The following is a 20,256-nucleotide window of genomic DNA, read 5'->3' as shown; positions in this document are numbered from 1 at the left end:
AAGGCATTGAATTCTTCCTCATTTTCTACTTACTGTCAATAGAGAAATTCTATTCATGTAATATGTCTTACAGTACTGTTTTGATCTGCTAGATTACGCCAATATATGCCGTTCCAGCATTTCCAAATTGCACCAATCTATCACTCTACAAAACACTCAGAGCAGCAAGGTTTAATAATATCACACCTAATGGGCCTGTGTGATAGGACAATTTAATCTGTTAGAACTTAATTAGTCCTGCAGCAGTAGAAAAAAATAATTCAAATTTCTACATTAGAAAATCATAAAGAAAAAGATACAATGTTCTTAGGAGTAATTACAATATTTTGTCATATCCATGTTTGGAAATGCATGGATATCTTGACTGGTCTGACTTACAGCATCAAATGCCACAAATAAGGAGGTAATTAAAAAAAATTAATCTAAGAGTTTATCATATTTGTATTTTTTCCTCAATTCTTTTATGTGGTTCTTCATATAAATATACTCTATAATGATACCTGACATAACTTCTCACTACTTTAGCTTTCACAGAAGTCTGCTCAGACAAATGGGCACATCTCTCCTTCCAAATGGATCCAACGGTTCTGTTAAGAAACGCAATCAGTAAAGTCTGGGAACAAAGACTGACAGGGCAACGAGTGGAGCAGCCAGAGACAGCAAATAAGTGCTTCGAAGTAGTTTAAAAGTGCATGACTTTATACTTCTAAAGAAACTGGATGAAAAATCATGTTTACAGAAAGAGAACTCGGTAACACTGTATAAGAGGTCTTTTCACAGTCTCAAGGCCTCCATCAGCATGCCATGTATTGCACTGAGGAAAAAAAAAAAAAAAAGCTCTTTCTGAAGCCGAAGTGTTTTGTTTTTTCCTTTCTCCAGGAAAAAAACAAAACCAAGACACCTGAAACATGGTAACACACCTAGGGTTTAAGAATGGAAGTTATATGGAATATCAACCAATAGGTGGCACTATCCACAAGCTCCAAGAAAATACCGCTGGTGCTTCCATGCCAGCTGGGGAGATCCACACATTTCAGCATCCCATTCATTACACATCAGATGATTTGAGAGATTGACAGTCAATCATATGTAGTTATTCATTGTTTTCCAGTATAATAGTCTTCCAGTTGCTTATTAATTTATCAAACTTTTAAAAAGGGATGATGAAATATTCCTATTTAAATCTGGTTCTTCCGAAGCAAGCTTCAACCAAGATGGATTCATCATGAAGCTACCTATTTAACAGGAAGTTTTAAGAAATACTAAAATCTACCCATTCGGTGAATACCTTACAGTGGTAGTAGCAACATGGTGTGAAAATACGCAGCATGATTCAAAAGCTACAAAAATATATGTATAAAGAGGCTAAATTAAGATTACAGCGCAACAGTGCTTTGTTCTTCATACACCGCATAATTATTTTGGGTGAATTTCAGCTACCACAGCTTTTCCTACTTGACATTCAAGTAGAAACAAAAGTCTTAAGTCAATATTGAGACTGAAAACTTTAAACCTATCTCTGTCCCTGTTACATAAAGCTTTCATGAAGAATCATAGAAGAATCATATCCTTTAGGATGACAAATAATACCCACCATATGTATCATATAATTACACCAGTAAATTTCCACAACCACTTACAAAGCTAGTCTATTCTCAGAAGTCAGCACAATCCATCTCTACAAACGAAGGACTGGAAAGTCTTATTGAAGTACTTAGCCAATTCGCTTTCTCAAGAAAGTGACATTAATATGCTATACATAATGAAATGTTACTTACCAGAATTTCTCTAAACCTACAACTCTTTCTGGTACATATATGAAGAAAGCTCCCCCACCGTCCCAAACAAGTAAAATATTAAAAGATTTCCCTGCCAACATACCTGCTTCTAAAAACCACAGAAGATCAGATAATCCGTGTGTTCAGTCCCGATTAATGGTCAGATTTGGGAAAAACAGGATGGAGAAACTGCCCTGTGAAAAGAAAATGAGCAAAGCATTACAGAAATATATGCAGAAAAGCCGAGAACCAGAAAAAAAAAAAAAAAAAAAAAAACTATTCAGTATGTTTTGAATCACAGTCTGCTTTATATCTTGGTCTAGCCAAAATTCATAAAAGCGTAGGCTAGTCTGGAGTTTGTAGATCCTTTTTATTCTTAAAGAATAAGTTTTCTTAAAGGTCAAGCCATTCTACATCTGCAAGATTTACACCCTGTCCATACCAATGACATTCCCAATCACTTGAGAATGGAATGCATTCAGCTTTGCATTCTTTAAGAAGCTTTCAGCATAAACCCCAGCTCCCTGGAAAAGCCAATAAAAGTAGGGACATGTAATTTCTTCTAGATTAAAAAAAACAGGCGTAGCTTACCAAAGATTTGAGGAAAACTAGGGAGAAATGGAAGGCATGGTGACTTTGACCAAAATTATTGTTTTCAGCTATGCATATGTTATGTGAATATAGCAATTACAAAGACTGGCAATTAAGTGCTGGGCTATAAAATTCTTTTGCTCAGAACGTTTCAGACCAACCTCACTGTTCAGTCCCCAATGTCGAACAGTTACATGCGTTTTTTTTAGACTTGTGACATATTTCTGAACATATTTCACAACTTACACTGGGCACATCGGCTTGGTAAGAGTTTACAACTCTTACTGCCATCACATTAGTCTGCAAGACAAGCTGTTCAAGCTCACAAATGAAGTGGTAGTTCAGGTCCTTTTACGTGCAATGAAATAGTAAGGGCCTGCTACTTAGGACAGCATCACAGCTAGAACTATGTAATAATTACCATAAGCTGCTATATTTAATTAAGAACTTCTGATTAGGGAAGATACACATACCTGCACCACTTGTTAACTTATCAAACACACTCTCTTTTTTAAAATAAAGTTAGTAAGTGAAGGCAAATCTAGACTAATCCAGTTTCTTTCATGGCTGTTCATGGTGACCCCATGCAGACGCCTTTACTAGCAGAGAAACAAGGACGGAGTAGCTAGGGCTACTCATCCATTCTGTACAACAGGTTTATCAGAAAAAGGCTAAATTCAAGGTACGTGCTAGCTTCACCCATATGTTCTCAACTGTGACTCTTACTAAGCAGCGCTGCAGCAGCTGAGCTTTATCATGGGCTTAAAAGAATTCATTTCATTTCTCCAGAGGAGAAAAATTGCCTGCTCTATTTAAGCCATACCTCGCTAATTAGTTCCCACTGTTCTTGCCCTCTAAATATGCAACGCAGTCCCAGGAAAGATTATCTACAGCACTGACAACAGGACCATTTACAGGATCTAATTGCTGCTCTCATTTCTGTAGACCTCAAAGAACCCACACAGACTGTACAAATACTCACCACACACCTGTGAGAGCTCCTTCCTAAAGGAAAAGATCAGCACACAGGTACTAACCACTTCTGAGATGCATTTAGGTCCTACTGACAGTTACAGAGTATTTATGGCTACCAGCAGAATTCCCAATCCTCCCCTAAATTGCTAAGAATAGTCATTATGCATTTATGTTATATTTAACACCAAACACAAATTAAAAGAGAAAGATCAAACGTTTTCCTGACCCTATAAATTCAGGGGAATTCAGCTGAGAACTGAAACACACTCTATACACGTCATTTTCATGACCAGCTAGAAGGCTTCAATTGCATAGTCTCACTTACAAACAACAGCAGCCCCTTTCCATGTCACCAACAGTACTAAAAACATGCTGCCTCTGTCAGATCCGCACAGTTGCTCACCAGCTGAACTCACCTCACCATCGTCACAGCAAATAAATGGATAGATCATCGAGCTTGCACACCGTACCTCGAAAAAATCTCTGCTAAACTGCAGGGCAAATCCTCTGAATGTGCATATTTACTGCTAAAGGCTTCCAAATGCCTGGAGTAAATGATATAAATCAGGTTTCATCACTTGTTCTTAAAGGTGTGAGGACAAAACAAAAGGCCTGGTGACCAGTCCAAAGCCACACATTCTACTTCCTTGTTCCCAGCTACGACAACCATCAGCTCACACGGCCAGCGCTTTCCATTATACATCAACACTTCCACATTCATCCCTAACGAACCCTAAGAAATAGGATCTAAAAATATTTCGCAACTATGTATTTTAGGGGTGGGAGGGAAGAAGTGCAAAATGTGAGAAAGAGTTTAGCAAGACAGCTGAAGGACAGCTGAATCATCACCAGGATGAGTTATGCTCACAGCCTTGAAAGCCCCAATGGACCTGTGTGCTAACACAGTGAGCCATCCCAAAACACTTCTCAGCTCAGGTTAATTCTTTGGCTCTTAGAATTTTACCATCTCTAAATTCTGCTAATTCGTTGCTCACCTGTACCCACCTTCCGCTCCTGCAAAGTCATTGCTTATTTTGCCTCTGCTCAATTTTTTGTCCCTTTGTCTACACAAATGGTGACTGCTTCGTGCAGCTTGTGAGTGCTGCAGGACATGGGGAGGTTGGCGTCACTTGATCGTCGCACAAGCCTCTCAACAATTGTACAGGTACTAAAAACAGCTGCTTGGGCTAGTCACGCCGATCAGGACCTCCTCCACGGAAAGTAAGACGCAGATTTTCTCCTGGTTGCGAGATTCTGCTGAAGCCCAGCTACACACTGTGTACTCCCACACGCGTGAGAAAGCATAACCAAACACCTTTCACTTAAGGTGTCACTGGAATACAAGAACATAAAACCATTTTTCAGACTTACAATCAAAATTCTTCCAGCCCCAATGGGCTTACATTCCCAGGCAAAGACTTCGGAACAGATAAAACCATGCAAGGTCCTTCACCACGGAAATGAAATAACTTCACTGCGCACAAAGTCTCCAGTTTCATTCCATGCTTGTCCTTCTCTCCTAAATAATTCTACTTCCTTACAATGCTGTATGCTTGGGTCAGAGTATTTTTTAACATACAAAAGTCTTACCAGCAGTGAAGCAATGTTTACAAGCTCAGAGTAGTCCATGCAGGAGCTGGCAAGAGGTGGAAGTCTTAGGCTCTAACATTTAACTCACGATGCTGCCCCAACCAGAGAGATAAATGAGTTTTTAAGCTAAAACATAAGGCATAATAATCAAAAAGAAACATGGTTTAAAATATGTATGTCACTGAATTACAGCAGCTTAAGGAAATGGAACAGGCACCAGGACGCAGCATGCCGAGTGAAGGATGCTGGCGGCTCAACGGCAGCTGATCAGCAAAGAGGAAAACCAACCAGCAACTAATTTGGCATGTCCTATAAATCAAACTGTTATCAAAGAACCACTGAATCCTACTGTAATAGGAAAAACACAGAATTAATGTGTTTTCTTATTCTTGTCAAATACATTATGTTGCATACGAGAAACAATCCCACAACATTTTGATCTGTCTTTTCAGCACAAAAAGCCAGACAGGGAGATAGAAAAATACAAACAGTTATGTACTGAAGGGATTTCCACAGCATTAACCGGACTTCACTGGAAGGCTGCTCATTCAAGAGAACAAATGGGATATGGGCCTAGAAGAATTTGAATCTAAAAATAAACACAGTTGTTATCTCCCAGCTAAAAAAGGAAAGATTTAACTGAATTAATAACGATTTCTGCGTAAACTTTTTGAGAATAAAGAGGTAGAACCCAAGGATATTCATAAGCCCAGTTACACATCCATTGATATTTCTTGGTCTAAGCAAAGTATTTCTGAATGTTGTCGAATTCCCAGTGATCATACCTAAATTACTAGTGCTGAAGGAAGAGGTACCAAAAGCTGGTGAAGCCATACGGGATGCCCTGTTCTATCACGGCTGGAACTGGTCTCTCCAGGTACGGGTGAGACAGTTTCGCAAGGTCAAAAGGAATGTTTTGAGCTGCCAATACCTTGTCTATCTTGCAGCTAAGCACAGTTGTACTTCCCAGTGCCATTATTTAATGCCTCTCTCATGAAAAAGACTCAGCTGTGCAATTCAAAAACATAGCTTTTTTTTTTTTTTGGCTGAAATAATTGTATCTTTCACTAAACTGTGTTAAAAGACCAAATCCTACAAGTTTGTCCTGCTGCATCCAACTCTGCAAAACAGACATAATTGGGTCACCTAATTTTTCCTTGTTTGGCACACACATAGGGAACGAAACTTGGGCCTCATGTATTATTAATATGATTCACAAGGCAGAATAATAAATGAGGAGGATCCGTATATTACAGCCAAAGCTGCCAGCCCAGCTTTACCAGAGCGCAAATCTGGGTTTAAAAACGTTGTCTCCCTTTCTCGAGCAGTAAACGCGGGTCAGTAAGCAAATGGAAAAGCTGCCCTGTTCTTCAGCACTTCATTCCTCGCTCTGCCTGCAGAAGGGCTGGGCGAGGATCACTGGAATGCTTTTTGCTTTGCAAGGCCCAACATGTGGACTGGGCAGAGCCGAGCACGTCTGACATCCCTGCTCCAGTCCCCGTTTGCCTGCCTACCAAACTGATCTGTCTGGTAGTGGAAAAAGTGTGTGCAATGCTGTCCCCTGTGCAAAAGGAAGGGCAAATATCACCTTCTTCATGCAAAAAGTTGCACTTTCTAGCAAGGTAGCAAGCTAGGGATGCGAGTAAAATGGACATACTTTGGAAGCAGACGTATGTATGCCCGAGAACAGTTGGGCTACTTCACAAGAACGCTGCCAAGGTAGAAGAGGGCTAAATATTTTTCAACTTTTCCGCTAATGGAAATGATGCTCAACTACCTTTCCACAGTGTTAAGTTGAAAAGTCAATTGCGAAAAGAAAATCCCTCCCAAAAGTGAAAGAAAAGACCACACCAGGTTTCCCTTCAATTACTACCCTGCACACAACAGTCCAGTATGAAGTGAAAAAATACGACCTTTCCACTTAGCCAGCCCCCTTTGTTTTCCTTGCCACATTTAGAACATCAACTACCCCGTTTTCACTTTAAAAAAAAATGTAGACAGAAGAAATGTGAACACACACTCAGTTTAACAGCTCTGTTTTATGAACAGATGGAAACAGCTCCTAAGGAAACCGAAGCTCGCTGGCAAGAAGTGTTTTCACCAAGCTCCTTCAGTAAAGAAGGATTCCAGCACGCAGCAATTGGAAATCACAGATTTATAACTGTATTTCTCTCACTTCCACCTACACTCTTATGAATTCAAAACCTGGAAAGGCTTTTTTGCTGGGCAACACCACAGAAGGGTTTAAAATAAAGAATTTCTAAATTACTAACGCCCCCACCCTTTAAAAAAAAGAGAAAGAACCTAAGATAATTTCACATCCCAACAGAAAAAAAAAATTTGAAAAATGAACGTTGGTAAATTTTGCATAAATCGAACTATTTAAGCACCTCACTTCATTTTAAAGGCATGCTTATTTCATGCAACAAAAAGCAACGTGAGCTTTTGTTCCTTCCAATTCCGTATTTCCCCCAACACTGGAGATCTCCTACTGCTGCCGTTGTGAACATCGCCATTTTACTGGTATTGGAAAAAAGGTGAAATGAAGCAGTTTGCACAGCCTAAATTGAGGGGAAAAAAGGCAGTAAACTGTCAGTAAATGTTAGTAATATTTTACATATTCAGTCTTAATAATTTAGGGTACTTACAGCAGCCACCTGGTGAGCTTTTTAAAATGTAGGTTACAGCCGACTACCTCTTTAATGCATTATATCATTTCTAGTTATAGCCAAAAGAAATCCAATAGGAGCTAGGGTTTTTTTTCCTTGAATCTGGCAGGTTCTGTTCAAGGCAGCTAAAAACCTCAATTAATGGGATAGGATTATAAAAGCTCAGATAAGAAGTTAGGGTGAATAAGACCGACCACTGCAGCTTTCATTTGCACTACACAAATTGAGTTAACAGCCAGCGTGAAGAGGTCCCTTTAACTCTGTGATATCATTATCCAAGGTTAAGCTATTAGCCTCCACAGCTGTACTATTGAGTACTTCAGTGGTTAAAATATGGTCATACTGGGAAACTTGTAAGCGCAAGGGGACGCTGCACCTTTAAGCCTTGTTAATTTTCAAATGACATTTTTCAGAGAACAGCTTGAGCCCTAAAAACCTTCCAAGCTGGAGCCTAAAACCTGAAGTCAGGAACCAGAGTCTGCAAAATCCTGCTACAAATTTTCCTCTAATTCAATCTGACTCATGACCTTCAGTCACAGGCAGCTGGAGGCTGGATTAATTCCCATCTCCAGAGGGACATGACAATGGAGAATTCGTAACAGCTACCTATTTATAGGTGAACAGTAAGAACTGAAATATTTAACGCGCATTTTTCATCTTATTGTTTTATGTTAAGTATAATCTTCTATACGATTATTGAATCTGAATCCCAGATTTTAGTCAATTTACTCAATTTAGTCCCAGTCAGCTGGAACTCCAGTGGTAGGTTCACATCTTTTAAACATTAGATTTAAATTTTGAACACAACAGTACAGTCCTCCCTCTTCAAGAGGGATGGGAAACAACCCAAACCACTGCCACTTAGACATGAAAAACTACAAAAACAGGCAGTTGTGTTTTTTTTTCCTCTCCCCCCAGTGCTGGATCACCCTCCAGAGCTTCAGAAAGCACTTCAATAGTGGTAATGAAGTGCATTGAGAAAAGCTCCCCAATTTAATAAAGCAGTTCTTCCATCAATGTTCAAGCTACAATCCTAGCTTTATAATCACAATTTTTATGAAAATGATGCTTGTCTCCTGACCTTCAGGCACACACAAACTAGGTTTATATTTTTTGGTGTACCACAGCAGCAAGCTTTATAACAGAAGACATCTATCATGCCTCATATAGTTAAAAGAGGCAGTACAGATTTCTAGGCAGTTCACGTCAGTCGTCTTGAAGCCTCTGAAATTAAACATAGTAACATCAACACAACTGTAAATAAGATTTTAATTTCATGTATGTATTCACACTTCAAAAAGAAATGTCAAAAAAAATCTTTTAAAAGTTACAAAACTTAACTACAGCAGTTCATCCTCAAATTTTATCCCAAGCCAAAGAAACAACTAAAGAAATATTACAATACTTTACTTTAGTCAAGATGATCTTCAACAGCTGAACTGAAGAGCGCTGCTCTTGTCCTGATCGCTAGCACCTTTCACATAGGCTCACGCACCTATTTATAACAAAGCTACAAATCTTCTAAACAGGAAATTAGGTCATAATGATAGATAGCCAATAATTTTAACTACCAGGCATCTCTCACAAAAGAATTAGGGCTGTAAAACAAGTGCCACACGTGCCTCAAGACAAAACAATGCTTTCTATGGATCTCTTTGTAAATTCTAAATATTCTAGGTTTTGGGAAACAAAAAACCAAGCTTCCAGCATGTGAACATACGAGACAACTTGTGGTGCCTCTTTTGTTCTAAAGAAACTAGCTTTATTTGCGTAGTTTGATTTTCTCTTGAATCAAACTAGTGAAAAAAATGAGCATCAGAAGTAACAATTTTATCAATACCCTACAGGAATTAAATTATTTTCTGTATCTCTCTCCCATTTTCCGTAGTTGGTGTGCTACACACATCAGACAAATACATATCCGTACAACATCTCCGTCAATGAAGTATCATATTTTGGGGCTATTAATTATGGTCACCAATGACAGACTCTTGCAGCACACGTCTATCCCATGTTCATTTCAGGAACTGACCCAAGGGGCAATACACAACATGCACAAAGAAGATCAAGGCCAGCAATTGTGGTCACATCATCTTCTTGTAAACTCAGCTTTATGACCGAAGTCATGCTTTCAAAGAAGCTCTGCAAGAAGTAGTAACACTGAACTTGCAAACTTCTGAAGACTTACAGATCATTACCTGTAAAACTGGGTTTTCCTGGAGACTGCCATTAATATTACAGAAACCAAACTCAACAGGCTACAAAAAAAAAACTTAATTCATAGGGCATAAAGACCTTACACTATAAACACTAATAAACAATTAGTTGACTGGAGAAGCAAGAAATTGGTTCAGTCTTCCTAATGACCCTAAAAAAAGCCTACTGTGCCTACATTGTGCTCCCCTGCAACAAAATACAATGTCAAAATTGATGCAAGTAGGTATGAATGCCCTAGGTAGGATGTTTTTTCTGAATTCCTCGGTAATTCTCAAGTGGCTTGAAATGGAACATGAAACGCATGAACAATCACACATTCAGAATTACCAGGCAGCACTAATGGAAAAACACTTCAGCATCTGCTATGTTTCCAGCCAGCTTCAATACTGTATTTGCGTTCAGATTTTTAAATTAAACTGCTCTGTTAACCTCTGGCTAGTACAAAAATTTGCAGCCTCAATCTTTGTTAGCAAAAAGGCAAGTGACACTGCTAACAGATCACAAACCCATACAGAACAGTCTAAAACCAGAACACGCAAAATGCCAGTAAGTATCTGCAAGCAGTTAAACTAACAATAACATTTAATTTTAATTTACAAGCATGCCCCCCCAAAATAGAAGTACCACGTTTGGAGGCAAGCTGCCTGTGGTCTAGCAACCAACTTCTCAGCAGCTTAAGCACACAGCATTGTTATATTTAACCAGAAATGGCAGACATCACAAGCAATGCCTACTGCAAAGGATTTCTCTCCACTATCCCACTTGCTGAAGCACCATTATATTTATAGGCAGTACTTTGGTACTCATCAGCATAGTATCTTTCTACAGATGCCTAGCATATTAGGGATAGCTTTCAATTTAAAACATGACTTATGTTGCCCTGTAATTTGTACTGACATCTGAACACCATTAATGCCAGATCATATGCATTTAACACTGAAAATACCTACAACTCTTTTATAAGAGAGATTATGGCTAACTAGATTTTTTGTAAGCAATTAAAACGTGAGCTGTTATTAGGTTGCTATTTAGCATTTTCATGTTTTGCAATACTGTATCAAAGTACAGTGTTAGAATCAAGGACACTTTCAGATTAATAGCTGTTGACTACCAAAATTGCCTAACCATTGGATATAACAGCATGTAATATTGTTCTGGCCTCACACATCAATAACATTTGCTGGAAAAGAGTTACAAATAAACCCCTTATGACACCAACTTATCTTGCCCCTTCAGAGAAAAAAAAAAATGAACACCATAACCCTATTGCATACCTTTCTGCATGGATGCGCTGCATAAGCAAAGAAGCCAAATGCTTTCAGTTTTGAACCTTCATAGTTCAGGTTTTCAAACCCTTTGGAGTGGTATTTCATTAATACTTCTTGCTCAAACTAAGACTTAATGGCTATTTGTCTAATACAAATGTTTCTGATCCACCTTTTTTCCCCTGACCCCAGCACAGAACCTCTGTCTCCTCAGTGATCTGGTAGCATCTTTATTATTGGATGATATGGCCAAGAGACCCTTCTTGCTCCCCTAGGACCTTCATAAAAGAATACTCATTGAAAAGTTTCTTGGTAATGTTTGATAAATTGGTCTAAATGGCTGTTCTAATCACATCTACAGAAGTATACCAGTTCGCCTGCTTCCTGAAGGATCTATTAAAAAAGCAAAACAAAAGGATTTTTGTTAGTCTCTTTAGGTCAACAGAGAGAAAGAAAAAAACTTATCAATTAAAGAGAGTATTTAATGTTCACAAACTTGATACAAATTCCTAGTTACAACCCAATTTCACTGCAGATGTTTTGCTATCTATGGTTTTTGGTAAAGAGGAATTACAAGGAAGGAACTCTTGCCTTCAAGAGACTTCCTATTTCTCAGGAACAGGGATGCAATTTCCTTCCTCCCTAGCCACAATTTTGTATGTAAAGGTAATTATATTAGCCCTGAACTGTGAAATAATCCTGTATGAGGTCATTGTTTGACAGCAGAAATCACTCTTTAGCACTACCCTACAAACACACACACAGGCTGGAGAGAAGTAAATACTGACTACAGGAGCTTTAGGCGTTATATGAAGTCCCAGTCAGTGCTGGACCGGCCAACGTCAGAGTCCCAAAACAACAGGAAGAATCACAGGCTAAGGCAAGATCGAGGACACTCACGTGTTAAAGGCAACCAACCTGAGATTCATGGAAAACTGGAAGCAGAACTGCCTGGCAGGTTTGATTTATTCAAGGATTAACAGTAACAAAGCTAAATACTTAAAACTGATTGTTTCAAGATCTCCTAAATACGTAGAGTTCAGTACATCTACAGGATAAATGTCACTCCTTCCACTAAGAACGGGAGAATCATAAAGATGCAATAAAATACATTTTGATTAATCAAACTCCAATATATACGAATTATAACAAAAGGTCTTAGCTCAGAAACCATTAACAACAACATTCAAGACAAGGCAGATTCTTCTGCAAGTTAAAAGCACCATGAGATCTCACACCGCTTCAGAAAGCTTCCCCGAGGAAGATGCTGCATGCAATAGCCACCTAATTTAAGGCAGATTGAGAAAAGAGAATTACAGAAGCTGAAGGCAGATTTTTACACTTTCCAAACTGTTAGTACAATTACAGTACATCTTTATTAACATCAACCAAAGGAAGGAGCTTGTAGCGGTTATATCAAAAATCACAGCTATTAAGAACAATGAAATAGATATATTAAAAACAAAGTGCCAAAACTATATTTCCTCACATACAAGCACTATTACACATATGGAATCTTACCTAAGGTTTAAAACATCTTTTGTAAGAGCTAGTGAACTAAATCATGGCAGTAAAGCATGAGAAACTTGTTGCAAAAAGGTTTATGTGATTTGTGAAAGATGTATTTTGCAGTCTTCTGGAGCTGCTAAATAAAGTTTCAGTGATAACAGTTCTGTTTAAAAAAAAAAAAGACATTTCTGACCTCTGGAGTTAAGCAAACCCTTTCACGAATTCCACATAAACCAATGAGTATGATTTGGCATCTACATACATTCCTGGAAAAAAAAAGAGCTAAGCAGACGTGAATGCTCCTATTTTTCTCAATTTGGCATCAACTCTTAAAGTTAATTATATTTTAAGTGTGTTATTGCTGATTATTTCTGCATAAACATTCAGTTACCATGTTTATCTTGAAGTTTGGTACTGCATCCCCAGACCGACTGAGCAAGCCACCAGGACACAATGAAATTACCAGCATTCCGTATAAGATCCAGCACAAAGTTAGCAATCTATTTAAATGAGTATGGTAACAGACATCAGAGGTGACCAGAACCACACTATCCCCTTCTCATTTCTACAAAAAGCCTCTATCAGTAATTTTACTTGAAACTGTTTCAGCCTTCATGCTGCCACTCTAAATAAAGTCTGTAGCAAAAACTTAGGTCACACTTCCTTTAAGCGCACATGGGTGCCTGTACACGTACGCTCAGTTAAAGCTCAATCAAATTAATTAAAAGCTCCTCACTGACTTCAGTGTGCACTGAATCAAGACCTGGATGAGTTCACAGGCAAAACAATTACACTTAATTAAACATCACAACATTCTTGCGAATTAGTCAACTCATTTTTACAGAAGGATAAACTGAGTCAGAAAGTTTCAGAGCTTGGTCATGGTCATAAACAGAGCTTTACTTCAGTTGCTTCCATATTTGCTAGTTATCCTCATAATATATTGAGAAAATAGACATTCCAAAACCAGATAAATGGTCTAAATACTTGCAGGAAACAGAACATCCCGAGTCAAGTGCAGCGTTATACAAACCTATCGGCTGCATTTCTGTTCCCTGATCAATAGTTGTTACAAGTCAGTCACAGGAGTTCCACAAGTCCAAGTAGAATTTTTTGGTTCCCCCTCTGCAGCATTTTATCTACAGATGGTTTTCTTGTTTGTTTGTTTTAATGCTAAAATAGCATAACAACACACAAAAAAAAAATCACAATTACCAACAAAAAATACGCTTGCGGATTTGATATTCTGTAAAACCCCCAAAACACTTAGTGAAGAAGTATGATTACACCTCCTTTCTTCACAGTGACACTTAACCTATGTATGAGCACTGTAATGTTCTATCAAATCTACAATAGTGAGCAGAAACAAGCAATTCCCCTTCCTCATTTTTAAGGAATATGTGTTACATAATGTTTCCCCAACACTGAGTCTGAAAACAAATTCCAGAGTCAGAAGAGTATTCTCCTTTTTCAATCATCGATTGAAGATTTTCAGTTATTTTTCTGATCTTTGGTTTCTTCTCACCTATTAACTTTCCGTAGTTTTACTCATTCTGGTCTTTTTTTCTTTTGAAAAAGCTCGTGGTCAGGCCATGGCTCTTTAAAAGGAAAAAGAACCGTAAGTCTCACCTATTATTAGAGACAGAACATCATCATGAACAGTAACAGAATGCTTTGCTTTTTTCTAACTGAAGTCAAGTTTGTTGGTACAAAGTTTTTATTAAATTTAAAACATATTTATTATTTCTCCCATGTACTTACAAGCAAGACCATTAGACTACCATCATTTCTTAGGGTGTGGAGTGGGTGACAGAATGCTTTCATTATACTAATTTACATTTTTGTGTACATCAGCGTCAAAATATTAGCATCATCTGGGACTATTCACCTACTTGTATACTTGCAAGAGCTTTCTTGAAATTAAATTAATGAATACCATTAATTTGGCAGCAAATCAGAACACTCAAACTAAAAACAAAAACTCTAATACTTGTGATACAAAGAGTTATTTCAAACTAAAATTTACAAAGAGGCATCACAAATAAGAGTTAAACCATCTAAGCAGAAACCGTACATAACACGGAAGACAAAAAATATTTACGGACATACCTTCAGAAAGAATCTTACAAGATATGATGGATTTTAGTTAATCTATTGGAAAAGCATGCAGGACTAACTGCTTTTTAAAGAGGGCTCAATCAAAACTGTTATGTGCTAAGATTTCTTTGCTGTTCTTGACACGTTTGTTGTTACAAACCAAAATTTATTTTTGGCTGGATTTCCTACCGTACCATTTCTGAAGTACCATTTTGAATAGTAATAGTTTAAATAAAGAACATGATTGACTGGCTGCATCATCACTGTTAAAATATCTGGAAACCTAGCAGAAAGTCATTTACTCTCACTGTCTGAAAACTGAATTATAACCACCCTCTTGCTATACACTTAGGTCAACTCCCATAATGTAAATATTTGGCATATTTCTTGGGATTACAATTTTTACAATTAGAAACACTAACATCAGGTCCAGTCACTTCAGCATTATGTACACACGGGTACCGGTATAGCTATGACAGCTGCTACTACCTTTGCTGCATTTCAGCAGGAAATCCAATCTGATGACAGCTTGCAATAAAAGGAAATGCAGCTTTGCATCCACACGCATGGAAATATTTCTGAAGATACCTAATCCTTCCTTTTTGAAAAAAACTCTACTGGAAGTTTCTCCATGCATATTCAACAGCAGCTTCCAAAAGCCTCTTGTTTCTCCATACAAACTCCACTGGTGCATTTTTGACACCTAAAACTAGGTCAGATGCTCAGGATGCTTTGTAGTTAACAACAAACTTACAAACTGAAATATTTAGTAAAATCACAAGTGTACACATTAGTTATTGACAAACATTCTGGAAAGAAAAAAAAATCAAATTAAATAATACAAATAGGTATCTTTACACAAGTAGTTTTCTAAGCAAATCATCAATCTTGAACATTAGTCACACCTTACCAAACACATGCAGTTGTTCAGTTTATTTCCTTGTGTGCAACTGCAGACTAATTTTTAGCAATAGATGTGTATCAGTCAACGTTTGCGATTACAAAATTTTGTTTCAGTTCAGTTGTGTTTGTTAGAAAATAACAAATTGTTTTGGAAACCTCTCTTCTCTTGCAAAGCAACTGTACTGAGACACCAGGATGGTAGAGAGGGAAGAACTTCATAGTACTACAGACTTCCCACTAAACTGGGATTCGTAACTTCCTTTTTGCGCTCCTCTATTCCCTAACATTATTGTTATATGTTTATTGAAAGGTACTAGTATTAACCAGTTCGTGTTAAGATGATAGAGGCTTCAATTCGTATCGCAAGCAAAGAAATAACCCTCTTTGCCTACACACCTACAGTGCTTGTGCAATAAATAGAGCTCCTATACACAACCGCAAACAGGCATCCAAGCAAGTAACAACCGTGGTATATCTGATATGTATTTATTACGCTATCAGGCTCTGGGAAGATTTTCCTGATGAAGAATTCAGTGTCTTCCCGTTTGGCTGTCAAAGATGACAGAAAGCCTTCATGTCCTGTAAGACTTTCCCTAATCTCTGCTGCAATGTTTAAAATGAATTGAACCAAAGACATTGCTTTGAAGCAGTTTTAGGTAAGCCATAATAACGCTTCAGCCAATCCACTATCAGTTAACTTGTTAAAAACGGCCTTGCTCTTTCATTTGCTTAATCCTACAGGCTTCCGCGCAGATTTCCGCTCTTACCATGCACCACATAAAGTAAGAGAGCACGCAAAGCAGCTTAGCAGCAACTTTAAATTGTACTGAAGAAGATGCCAATTTCTACCAAGGGGCAAGAATTACGGTATAAGAGATGATGCTTTTCCAGCTAGTGCCAAAGCGAAGCAACTCCAGTGTATCTGAAGTACACCTGCCACTATTTGCTATCTGTATTTATTTTTCAAGGCAAACAGTAACTTTTAGATTAATAAGAAAATAAGCCTGCATTTACAAAAGATGCAATACTTGAGCTTTCTGTACGTCCCTTCACTTTGAAGGCCTCTAATTCTAAAACAAACTTCTTTAGGCATAAACTTTAGCCTCACTCTTCACCATTTACACGATGTTTCTCTTTCAGAAGGCTACTTCACATCACACGTGATGTCCACAAGTATCAAGGGCAAAAGAAGTTGACAGCTTGCAAATTCAGTGACCAACAAAAACTAAACAGAAAATCTGGATGTTGTAAATTTATTGAAAAGTGATGTTCCCAAAATTCTCACGAGAGATGGCTATCGCCATACCGGAGGTAAGTCTGGTCAGAAAACTAAACAAGTAAACCTAACTCGCCTCCAGTGTCTGGTTTGTTAGTGTTTTTTTTTTTAACCATCACATCTGCAGAATGTCTCGCTCTCATCCCACAAAGCATCAAAGCTTACTTTGTTAAACGTACCAGGATGAGGAACGGTCAAATAAAAGATGATATACAACAGACCAAAACATCCCCTTCTTGAGGAAGAGAGAAAGCAAACGCAAGTCTGCAAGTCAAACGTTCGCTGATGCAGCGCATCTGGACGTTGAGCAGAAGCTACCATCAGCTCTCAGCTGCTTCTAGAGCACAATTTGTATTCTGATTTAGAAGCGATGCTGCTCGTGGATCTGAGAGAGACCAAACTATGGTGAGCCTGCGGATGCTGTCCATTTTTACGCCAAGTAGAAAGTTACGGAGCGCTGCTTCGGATGCTCCAGAAGACGTCTAATAGGCGAAGACATCTAACGAATTAAACACCGGCCGAGGCGAGGTGTTTGCACGGAGGTTGCCTGCGCTTCACCGTGGCTCGGACGCCGCAAGCACGGCAGCCTTTGGGAAGCAAAGGGCGGCTGCCTGCTGCCGTGCGGCCCACGGGCGGGCCACCTGCCCCAGCGCACCTGGAGCACCGGGACGAGCGGACCCCCGGCTGGCGGCCCGAAACGCGGCCATTTCGGGGCCGGGACCCCGAAGCCGGCCGCCCCGTGATGATGCCAGGAGGCGAAGCGGGCACCTCCCGTACCTGCACCGGGCCTGGCGGCCGCCGCCTCCGCAGGTGGCCGGGCCCCGGGGCGGGGAGGAGGAGGAGGAGGAAGGAGAGGAGGAAGAGGAGGAAGAAAAGGAAGGAAAGGACAAGACGGAGCCGGAGGCCCGGGGCTGCGGCCCCTCACCGGGCACGGCGGGAGGCCCGGGGCCGCGGGGCGCCTCCCTGCCCGCCCCGACGCCTTTGTTCCCGGCCGGGCGCCGCGCACAAAGGGCGGCCGCGCTCACCTGCGGGCGGGGCCGGGCCGGCCCCGGTGCTCCTGCGGGCGGCAGCGAGGCGAGAGCGGAGCGGAGCCGTGCGGTGCCGTGCGGCCGCCTCCTCCCGTCGTGACTCACCGCGGCGGCCCGGGGAAGGAGGGCGGGGACGGGGGCGGCGAGGGAGGCGCCTGGGCGGCTCCGGGGGAGGGACCCGCCGCGGCCCCGGGCCCAGGGCAGCGGCGGCGCCGCAGGCAGCACCCGAGAGCCGGCCGGCAGGAAGGGGCGGGGCGGCGCGGCAGGGGGCGGGGCCACAGCACCCGGGGGCGGGGCCACTGCACCCGGGGGCGTGGTCACGGCGGGTAGGGGCGGGGCTACGGGGGGAGGGAGGCGTGGTGTTGCCGGAGAGGGGCGTGGCTCCGCAGGGTAGGGGCGTGGCATGCTGGGAGGGGCGGGGCTTCGCGCGAGGGGCGTGGCCTCGGATGGGGTAGGGGCGGGGCCTGCCTGCCCTTGGGACCCGCCCCCGAAATGCGTCGCCAGGAGCGCACCGCTGGCCTCTGAGCTGAGCAGGGCGACTGTGGGAGCGCCGGGGTAAATAAATCCCCGGGATGTTAAGGCACCTACGTAGCCGGATAAAAGCGTGCTAAGAACATTAAATTCTGCAAAGCAGGAGTTGGGCTCGATGGTCCCTGGGGGTCCCTTCCGGCTCGGGCTGTTCTATGGTGCTATGAAACGTCAGTAGGTTCTGTGAAAAGTCATAAACTCAAGCTAATCCACCAGGAGTTATCTTCCAACAACCTTCTCTGACAGCCTCCATCCGGGCCAGACATCCGTTCACCTGCCCAACCACTCGTTACCGTGACTCTCCGAATCAACGCGATCTCAGGTGCTGAGGGCGCAGCCCGTCCCCGCTGCAGACCGAAGCCGAGTAAAAGCACGGTGAACACAGAGAAATCAAGGCAGAATCCGCTCCTGCTGTCACTAACCCACGGTGTGGCTTCCCACTGAGGCTAACAGTAGTATCACGTACATGTAATAGTCGTTGTGGGGTCAGCAAGATAAAGGGCTTTGTGTGCTAAGTGCTGTTTAGTAACAGGCACGTGTTTTCTACTTGCTATTTAACTTAATTGCATAAAAATAGTCACAGTAATGAAATAGGTGGCACTTCCTTTAACAGCTTGCTACTTAATGACATCAAAGCCCGATGCCACTGAAATCCATACCCCACTGCCAGTTAATGAAGGTCTTAACATGAAAGCCTATGCAAAGAGCAAAACCAAGCTGTTGACAGGAACAGGAATGGTGCAAATACGTTGAGATCTGAGATCACTAGCATATACCCACAGCACAGCAGGCAGTAATGATTATTAATTATTTAAGAAAAGAACATAAGAGCACCAGCATAAGCTGAAAAAAAAATATGCAGAAGCATCGCTCTGGGATCCTCCAGTTGGATTACTGTTAATTAGCACAGCATATGAGTCTCAGGAAAATTTCCAAAAGCATCTTATGCCAGTAGGACCGTACAATTAAGCAATTGTCTGCACCCTTGCAATAGTATAAGTTTTTTTCCTGATAGCATCATGGGCAACAAACCATTCACAACTAAGTACTGTATAGCTCTCCTGTCCTAGTTTAGCTGGGCGACAGCACAACAGTATTATACAATCATATGTCACAAAATTTAACATCCCAGATTTATTTAGAAAGATTTTTGCGGACCAAGATACTAGAAGGCTTCCTAAACCTTTGGGAAATTTTATATTTATTTTCTTAAAACAATAGAGTATAAACCAGGTTTTGACCCACCTTAGTTTATCACCACCAACCTTACTCAGTTATGCTATCAAGTAAGGTGACAACTTTCTGTTGTAACAGCCACTTTTAGTGTCAAAGGACATGCTGCATGCTCAAGAGACTAAAACTAACCCTAATTCTAACAGTAAACCTAACCCTAATTATGACCCTAAGCCAACACCTACGTCACCAATTTCTCCCGTCAAAAAGTGCTCCCAATGGAAGCCTCTGGGTAGACCTGAACTCCCTTGGGGAGCCTTTACACAACCCCACACACAACAGGACTCTGTGCTTTCTCGCTCTCCAAACCCTAACAACCCTAACATTAACCCTAACAACCCTAACCCTAATTACAACCCTAAGGCAACACATACATCGCCGATTTCTCCCATCAAAAAGTGCTCACAATGGAAGCCTTTTTGTAGACCTGTGTGACATAAGGTTTTGTTTTTGCAGAGGAAAATTCCAGTGATCTTGCATATTCAAAAGTGATTGAACAGTGAGGTCTATGTTAAGCAGAAAAGGGGAAGGTCGCACTGTCCCCAAAAAAGGAGGATAGATAAGAAAAACAAGATGAGAAGTTTGATATCAGTAAAA

At 40.7% G+C, this 20,256-nt stretch overlaps 1 protein-coding gene across 1 annotated transcript in view; it reads right to left on the bottom strand.

Annotated features, from left to right (window-relative positions):
• Window positions 1-18,147, bottom strand: part of CTNNBIP1 (catenin beta interacting protein 1) — a 35,034-nt gene extending 16,887 nt beyond the window's left edge. Inside the window, exons 1-3 of the mRNA XM_066982108.1 lie at window positions 17,896-18,147; window positions 1,882-1,972; window positions 501-587 (exon numbers count right to left, since the gene is read on the bottom strand). Of these exons, the coding sequence (XP_066838209.1) occupies window positions 501-507 (7 nt within the window). The 5' untranslated portion in view covers window positions 508-587; window positions 1,882-1,972; window positions 17,896-18,147. The remainder of the gene's footprint in view (window positions 1-500; window positions 588-1,881; window positions 1,973-17,895) is intronic.
• Window positions 18,148-20,256: the final 2,109 nt, after the last annotated feature.

The sequence above is a fragment of the Anser cygnoides genome, chromosome 23 (assembly GCF_040182565.1).
Source record: "Anser cygnoides isolate HZ-2024a breed goose chromosome 23, Taihu_goose_T2T_genome, whole genome shotgun sequence".
Classification (NCBI taxonomy): Eukaryota; Metazoa; Chordata; class Aves; order Anseriformes; family Anatidae; genus Anser; species Anser cygnoides.
The sequence above is the reverse complement of the archived record's forward strand: the minus strand, read 5'-3'. Positions and strand labels throughout refer to the sequence as shown.